The sequence below is a fragment of the Tachysurus vachellii genome, chromosome 22 (genome assembly GCF_030014155.1).
Source record: "Tachysurus vachellii isolate PV-2020 chromosome 22, HZAU_Pvac_v1, whole genome shotgun sequence".
Lineage (NCBI taxonomy): Eukaryota > Metazoa > Chordata > Actinopteri > Siluriformes > Bagridae > Tachysurus > Tachysurus vachellii.
Genome location: NC_083481.1, coordinates 2,160,001 through 2,168,567, shown reverse-complemented (window position 1 = coordinate 2,168,567; position 8,567 = coordinate 2,160,001). Strand labels below are relative to the sequence as shown.

Here is an 8,567-nt window from a genome sequence, read left to right as displayed (position 1 = left end):
CTTTCTCGCTGCTGCGTTCAGTATTTGATAGACTTTCTATGTTGAAGATCAGCTCATTCGTGTCTCGCGTGGGTTCCTTTCGCACGGCTTTTCCGCTCTACGCGCCGTCATTATTTCTTAAGCGTTATTATTAATTTTCTGCCACATTTTAAAATAAATATGACATGCGTATAAATATGCGTATGTGGTTCACATTAAAGGTGGGGTCTCCGATGTTTGAAAGCCAATGTTGACACATAAAATCACCAAAACAAACACGCCCCTAACCCAAATGGGTCCCACCCCTGTATTGATAGCTCCGCCCACACATACATACGTAACCCAGGCGACTAATGGAAAGAAACGTGTCTTTATCATAGCTGAAGGGAAGAACAATACGATTGCAGATAAAAATACTGGAAAAAAGCGCCTCGGCGTCTTAAGTAAAGTCGGTCACATATTCACAGATTGGAGTTTCCCGAGTCAATAACTCCTGAGCTAAACACTGTTACTACACAAAACACGGTTGTAGCTGCGTCTCTACATTACTACGATAGAAAAGAGGTGTTATTTGTGTAGTAACAGCGTTTAGCTCAGGAGTTATTGACTCAGGAAACTCCAATCTGTGAATATGTGACCAACTTCCTGCTCCTTCAGTTCTCTCCAGCGCTGGAAAGCTGATCCTATATTAACACGTCCTACTTCTTACCTTATCGTAAGTCTTTCTTCTCTTTCTTTCTTTGTTTTTATCCTCCATGTCAATGTTAAAACCGCTTTCTGCTGATGTCACACATGCGCACTGAACACTCTCCGCCCATTTTGACAAGACACGCCCCTTTCTGCTAATATCACACATTCACACTGAACATTCTCTCCGCCCATATTGACAAGCCCCGCCCCTTTCTGCTCATTGGCTACACGTTTGTTTTGTTTTTTGTTTAGTATTCGGCCCGACTCGGTTTTCTGAAGCATTTCTCAAAAATCGGAGACCCCACCTTTAAGCTCTTTAGGTTTTAAAGTTCTACATTAAGGAATAAACAGTTCTTCCTCCCTGACGTACGCTCACACTGAGAATTCTTTTTTTTTTTTAATAAAGGTTATTTTACATCTAATTTCTGCTTTAATCCCCAACTCAGGTCCTTTTTTTTTTAATCCTTTAAAGAGTAGAGAAAGCGTCCAAAGTGAAAAGAATAAAAAGTCGAAGAATAAAATATTAAACCGGGAGCGTTTTACTGACGTTTTTTTTGTTCTCGACGTTCAGTTTAATGTTCGTGACGTCGTCCAGAAAATTATCGAGTACCTGTCATATACGGACGACGTGCGGCCCACGTGAGATTTAAAGCCAGCACTTTAACTAATCGATTTAATTTAATCTTTTGCAGCCAATCAATAAAAATCCAGCAAACCGTTCACAGAACCGTTGCCTCGTTACCACCATGTCGTGACCTGACCTGCTCCTCAGCACTTTTATTTATTAACATTATGCCAAAAGAATTTGCGTGTAGTGTGAATCTAGTCAGATTTGATCATTTGATGATTTGTTGCTAACGCTGTAATACGGCCTTGCTGTCGAAAGTGTAAAATCAGACGGCTCGGATCGGCTCGGGACTTTGAAGGACGAACCGTCGAGCACAAAACGATGTTATTTTACGTTCTCGTGGACAGAAAAACAGGGTGTTTTTGTACAGTTTTTAGCCACAATGTATGTACATAACATGCTATGTATTTTGCAAAAAAAAAAAAAAAGGATAAAAACAATAAAAATCCTGAATTTTTTTGTTTTGATTTCAGGGAAGGATTTTGTGATACCTCGAGTGAATTCTAAATTAAAGAATACTAAATAATGAATCCAAACACGTCGTCCTGCAAATAACTGATGTGTTTTAAACAAATGTACACACGACAAAGAATGAGAGCAGACAGTTTTTGAAACGTAGATTTGTTTATATTGTTATACACACTATTTACTCTATTTACATCTGTGCCAAGGGTAGAGATACAAAATAAAGTAGCATCTGATAGTCTACTTATACACAGTCTTTACTAGGTCACTGTAAAGGCATGTGAGACAGCCTGTAAGCATGCATGTGTGTGTGTGTGTGTGTGTGTGTGTGTGTGTGTGTGTGTGTGTGTGTGTTTTCAGACACAGTATTTCCAGAAGCACTCCGAGTTTCCTCCACGCTTCCTGTATTGTTTTCTGCCACCCAGGAAACTGCTGAGTGGGTTTAGCCAGGGCTTTTCTATCAGAGTCTGTAAGACAAGATGAGAAAAGTGTGAGATCAGATATTTTATTTAAAAAAAAACAAAAACATAGAGTTTGTCACTAATAAAATGTACCTACCTCTTTCACCACCTGGTTGGGAACAAATGCAGCTGCTCTGAGAGCTGTTAAAAAAAGAGCAGAGGTGAAACGTCACGTTCACTTTCTCATGGAAACTGTCAATCAGACCCAAGTGCAGAATAACATGAAACATTGATTTGACAGGGGACGAATACGCAAGGGCAGGCGTGTGTGTGTGTGTGTGTGTGTGTGTGTGTGTGTGTGTGTGTGTGTGTGTGTATAAACAACTTGTTAAAAGAAACAAGTAAAGAAACATGACATTACACAAGCAATAACAAAGCACCTGCCCTGCTAGTGCCCCCTCTGCTGGTCAGACAGGGGATTGTCCCAGCAGTTCCTTACAGATACATTACTGTGATGCACAGAAACATCACATCAGTTAAACAGACCAAAATATTTTCCCCAAAACTATTTCAAACGGAAGTAATTATATATTTTGTAGAACCACGTCATGTAAATATCGTTGTCAGGAAAATTTATTATAATATTTATTATAAAATATATTAAATTATATAAAATTTATTATAATATTACACGCTACAATACAAGAATGATTTTGTATACAATATTTAAAAAGGCTGTAAAATTGACGTCAACAGCCGTAAATACGAGGATGTCGATTTAATACAATGATCGAGGAATGAGGTGTGATTTATTACATTTTTAATCCTGTACACTACAGTGATAACTGTATAATAATGAATGAATATAATAATGAATAATATAATGAATAATTAATAATATAAATGAATGCAATATCCATGACAATTTTTTGGGTTGTTTTTTGTTTCCTGTAATGAATGTTAGAGGGTTTTTTTAAGTGAAGGCAAAACAGGTGTAAAAATAAATAAATACAATTTCACCTTTTAGGTATTAATGATGTATTTAGGTGTAAATGGTGTATTTATGGTGCATTTAGGTGTTAATGGTGTATTTATGGTGCATTTAGGTGTTAATAGTGCATTTAGGTGTTAATGGAGTATTTATGGTGCATTTAGGTGTTAATAGTGCATTTAGGTGTTAATGGTGTATTTAGGTGTTAATGGTGCATTTATGGTGCATTTAGGTGTTAATGGTGCATTTAGTTGTTAAAAGTGCATGTAGGTATTAATGGTGTATTTATGTGTTAATGGTGCATTTAGGTGTTAAAGGTGCATTTAGGTGTTAATGGTGTATTTAGGTGTTAATGGATTATGCAGCCCTTGAGAAATATCCTGTAAGTGTTCATATTTTAAACTCGATTTGAACTTCAAGAGATTTTAAAGCTGCTTGTGTTTCAGTTTTGTGTGTAATTTACTAAACTGATTTCTACTCACACTCTACACGTGTATACAGAGGAACACAGATTGAGCACAATTAAGATTTAACGTGACCACCCAAGCCGGTGCAGATGTACACAGATGAGCATAAACATGGCGAGATCTCTGATAACGCTGGTAATAGCAGCTCACCTTCTCTGCTGTTGTCTCTTGTGTGGAAGGAAGGGAAGCCGATTCCTGCTGACCCCTGAGACACAAACGCCTCGGAGTAAGACATCTCATCTGGACTCATCGCCTGCTCCTCTTCTGAAACTAAGACACCTGTTTACTTTGTTAGGTACAACATAATGCATGTTCATCAGTGTGTGTGTGTGTGTGTGTGTGTGTGGCACTCACCAGGCCTTGTGTAGGACATTCCAGCCAGCTGTGTTATTGGGTGTGTGAGAAGAGGCTCCAGAGTGGCGAGGAGCAGAGCGCAGGACAGGACCGCTTTACACAGCATCACTTCAGCTGATGATTCGCACTCTGTATCTTTCTCTGCTAACACACACCCGGTCTTATATACACCACACCACAAAGTGTCAGATCACCTGTCCGTCCCTAACACACACACACACACACACACCCTCCGCTCTTTTTTTTTATCTCGCCATGTGTCACTGCTGGATCCCGGTGCACACTGTAAATCCAGCGGCGCATGTGAGTGAATAGAGTAATAAAAACGGGGCGTGTGCGTCTCTGCACCCGTCAGGACGTTCAGCCTCGCTCATAAATCCGTCGAGCTCAGGTGTGAATGCGTGCCGTGTGTATCAGGAGTGGGACGGACTGTGGGTCGGCAGATTGCCCACTTAATTAATTTCCTTAAGAGCCTGGGGAGGTTTATAGGTTGTGATGGGAGCAGCACTCCATCAGCCGTGAGCTCTGAAGCCTCAGAAGGTCAGTTACGGTGACGAGAGGAAGTTTCATTTTCTTAACGAGAGCAAAGAAGCTGTGTGAGATCTGCACCTGTGGCCTTCTCTGTCTATCATATAACTGTTTGATGCACAATTTACACCTAAATTAACCCATAAAGTGTCCTGGAGAACCTTCCCAAATCTTTCAGCATTTCCAGTGTGTCTAATGTGTAAAATAAATCAGATTCACCGTTTTATGTATTAAAAAAAAAAAAAAAAAAAAAAAAAAAGAACTTTCCCTTGTACATACGCTCACAAATGTGCACGTGATGGTCCAGTGGTCAAGGCGCTGGGTTCCTAATCAGAAGGTCGGGGTTCAAGCCCACAAGCTGCTGACACATCTACGTTGGGTCCTTGATCAAGGCCCTTAACCTCACCTGCTCCAGGGGCACCGCACAATGCCTGACCCTGCGCTCTGACCCCAGGCTCATAATAGCCTGGGATATGGTTAGAGAGTCTGACTCCTAACCCTAAGGTTGTGGGTTTGAGTCTCGGGCCGGCAATACCACGACTGAGGTCCTTGAGTAAGGCACCGAACCCCCCCAACTGCTCCCCATAAATGGCTGCCCACTGCTCCAGGTGTGTGTTCACGGTGTGTGTGTGTGTGTTCACTTTGGATGGGAACAAATTCTGAGCATGGGTCACCGCACTTAGCTGTATGTCACGTCACACACTGGAATGTCACTTAAACAGTGTACCATTAAAAAGCTTATTTTTCACTCATCGGGGCATAAATGCAGAGTAATGAAGTTTTAAAAATAAACTACATGCATGTCAAATATTACTTTTTTCCTTTTTTTTTTCTTGTTTTTTCTGGATCAGATCAAAATCATCTCTAGTTTAAACAGAAATAATGTTTTGAACTTATTCTATTTTTTTATTTATTATTTTTTTTACTAATTCTAACTCATTCATTTACAGTTAACCCTTTATCCTGGGAATACTGGATGAACACACACCCCGGATGTCCTGCCAGTCCTCAGTCCTTTAACCTTTTTTTATTTTTTTTAATCTCCAGGATTTATAAACTTTTTTTCCTCTACATTGGTCTCCAGAGGCTGAACGTCATCCATAATCAGAATAACTCTGTGTACGCTACACTGCGTCTCAGAGCTGCTGGATTACTCACAGTCTGTCACTTGTCACTTTTAAATATACGACCCTACCAAAGGTTTAAGTGATTCACAACCTTTGGCCGCTTTAATATCGGCAGACGGGAGCTGTAAACGGGAATTTATGTCCTGTCCGTGTAGCAGGCATCAAATCTGAGGCATAAACATCAGCCCACAGTTACTGTGCATGTGCATTCGCTTCACAACCGGTAATAACAGTGACACCGATTTTACACAAGCACACACACTCATATACTTTCTTCTGTATGTGTAGGTTAAAAAAAGTACTTCACATGGTGTATAAAGTGTATCTGTGCTACAAATAAAGAAGCATGAGTCATTTAAAACACTCATTTCTTATTTATCCAGCTTTGTTTTTTTCATCTATGAAATAATATCTCTGAGCACTTTAGGAACTATTAGCAACTGTATGTACTAAGACTTGGTAGGGTCTGACTTTCCTCTCAAAACAGCTCTAGTTCTTCACGACATGAAATGTTTCTCCTTTGAGATTCTGCTCCATGTTGAGTTGATCATATCACACAGTTCCTGTAGATAGTTTCAGGAGCTCTTTGGTCACTACGTCCCAAAGCTGCTGTACAGGATTCAGATCCGGTGACTGAAAGCTCCCAACGTTGTCTCATTTCACTATGAACTGCATCAGCTACATATCGTTGAAATGACATTAAAATGGCTTGACTTGCTGAAGAACACCGACCTCATCGTCTTGATCATGACGATAGTTTTTTTGTGACAAACGTTTACTTTGTGACTTGCTGCATTGTTCAATTCAAATACAAAAGGTTATTATAAAATGGGGGACACGGTGGCTTAGTGGTTAGCACGTTCGCCTCACACCTCCAGGGTTGGGGGTTCGATTCCCACCTCCACCTTGTGTGTGTGGCGTTTGCATGTTCTCCCCGGGCCTCGGGGGTTTCCTCCGGGTACTCCGGTTTCCTCCCCCGGTCCAAAGACATGCATGGTAGATTGATTGGCATCTCTGGAAAATTGTCCGTAGTGTGTGAGTGCGTGAGTGAATGAGAGTGTGTGTGTGCCCTGCGACGGGTTGGCACTCCGTCCAGGGTGTATCCTGCCTTGATGCCCGATGACGCCTGAGATAGGCACAGGCTCCCCGTGACCCGAGGTAGTTCGGATAAGCGGTAGAAAATGAGAAAGTGATGAGGTTATTATAAATATATTTAAATGTGTTTGTATTTATCCCCAATGAACAAGTCTGAGGTGACTCAGGTGACTGTGGGGAGGAAAAACTCCCTTGAATGGTAAATGAAGAAACCTTGAGAGGAACCAGACTCAATGGTGAACCTCATCCTCATATGGGTGACACTGGAGGGTGTGATTGTGATTATAAATATACAGTCTGATAAATGTTGTATTGATGAAGAGGTTGTTGTCCTCAAAGACCACATGGAGTTGGCGTCTCCTCTTTAGTATCGCAGAGTCTAACTGGAGCTGGAACATCTCCAGATGTCTCAGGATCCTCACAGAGTCGATCCATCTCAGTAAAGGTCCAAAATCTTCATGGCACAGAAGATAATCGGAGCTGGTACAATTTCTGGATGCCTCGGGATGCATTATCATCATCATGCTGGATGTAGACGTTAGAAGACAAGTAAAATATTCTATTTTTATCTAATATTAATTTTATATTATTTTATATTAGAGGAAATGTGCAGTAATCATTCGCTTTAAAGAATTTTATTTCTTTATTTCTTATTTTTTTATTATGCATTTCATTTGCATTTTGTCATGTTATTGTTAAATATTGTTTACGGTGTCAGTCATTACATTATAAATATTTTAAAGGGAATTAACTGCTAATTATTTTGCATGAAAGTGTTTATTTTTAGAGCAAAATTTATAATGAATCTATTTGAAGATTTTTTTTTTAAAGCATGATGTTTTATTTGTGTTATTTGTGTTTTATTTCATGGGGAGTCAATATTTTGATAGATATTATAATTTTAAATATTGTTGAACATCTAAAATATAACTGTTGAAGTTCCAGCAAAGATTGTAGAATGTAGAGTGTGTAAAAATCAGAGGTTGTAGTGAGCAGCATTCAATTTCTCTAATGACCAGCAGGTGGCGCGCATGCGCAGAGAGAGAGAGAGTGTGTGTGTGTGTGTATGATTACACTCTTGTCCATTGCTTTTAGTAACAACTGGTAGAAACAAAAACGCAAACGATTCTATCTTTATCTCCGGTGTGATTTTTTATTTTTTATTTTTTACCCGAATTCTTTTTTATTTGTATACCAGGTGTGTGTGTGTGTGTGTGTGTGTGTGTGTGTGTGTGTGTGTGTGTGTGGGGCTGAGCGCGTGCTTTGTCTTTACTGTATTTCTGAAAGTTTTTGTGCCCAAATCTCAGAAATCACGACTTGATTCGAGGAGAAACGAAAACCTGAAAGAGACAGAAATCTTCTGTAGAAGGTAAAAAAATATATTTCTAATGTTTTACAAATTAAAACCTTCACTTGTCATTGTTAGTGCACGTGACCTCATTTTAATCACTTATATCATTTAATGTTAATATGAAATCTTTCTTTCTTTCTTTCTTTCTTTCTTGTTTGCTTTCTTTCCTTGTTTATTTATCACTTCTCTATCCTCAGTTTATTCTAATACACAAATTATTTACAACTGTCTGTCTGTCTGTCTGTCTGTCTGTCTGTCTGAGTATCTACACTGTATACAGTTTTCCTGATGCTCTGCACAATGGAGATGTGATTGATCCTGTATACAGTCATGTCACAGATTGATAAATCTCACCTTCCGCACGTCTACGACGGTGAGAATCTCCATATTCATTATTATTTTTCCACTAAAGGTTTGAAATGTTGACATTTATCTATCATGAAACACCACATAGGCTTCATACTGCTTTATTACACACAGTTTTTAAGTGA

At 39.4% G+C, this 8,567-nt stretch overlaps 2 protein-coding genes across 3 annotated transcripts in view; one reads left to right on the top strand and one right to left on the bottom strand.

The window, feature by feature from the left end:
• Positions 1-2,118: 2,118 nt before the first annotated feature.
• On the bottom strand, positions 2,119-4,081 carry uts2b (urotensin 2, beta). Its single transcript, XM_060858742.1, has 4 exons — positions 3,976-4,081; positions 3,772-3,891; positions 2,321-2,364; positions 2,119-2,229 (listed from the first exon to the last, which is right to left on the bottom strand). Exons 1-4 carry the CDS (start codon positions 4,079-4,081, stop codon positions 2,119-2,121), a joined length of 381 nt encoding a protein of 126 aa, XP_060714725.1.
• A 3,748-nt stretch (positions 4,082-7,829) lies between these two features.
• The window catches only part of ccdc50b (coiled-coil domain containing 50b), a 16,136-nt gene continuing 15,398 nt past the window's right edge, over positions 7,830-8,567 (top strand). The window contains exons 1-2 of one of the 2 annotated variants that reach the window (XM_060858104.1): positions 7,830-8,094; positions 8,274-8,449. In XM_060858104.1, the coding sequence (XP_060714087.1) occupies positions 8,407-8,449 (43 nt within the window). In that variant the 5' untranslated portion in view covers positions 7,830-8,094; positions 8,274-8,406. The remainder of the gene's footprint in view (positions 8,095-8,273; positions 8,450-8,567) is intronic. The other variant, XM_060858103.1, reaches the window with a different exon arrangement.

What these genes read in the sequence shown, in the direction of transcription:
- uts2b (XM_060858742.1), bottom strand. Translation starts at nt 4,081, where the DNA reads ATGCTGTGTAAAGCGGTCCTGTCCTGCGCTCTGCTCCTCGCCACTCTG. An exon ending in AATGTCCTACACAAGGCCTG is followed by an intron (nt 3,892 to 3,975) that starts GTGAGTGCCACA and finishes CAGGTGTCTTAG; the next exon opens with TTTCAGAAGAGGAGCAGGCG. An exon ending in AAGAGACAACAGCAGAGAAG is followed by an intron (nt 2,365 to 3,771) that starts GTGAGCTGCTAT and finishes TTTTTTTAACAG; the next exon opens with CTCTCAGAGCAGCTGCATTT.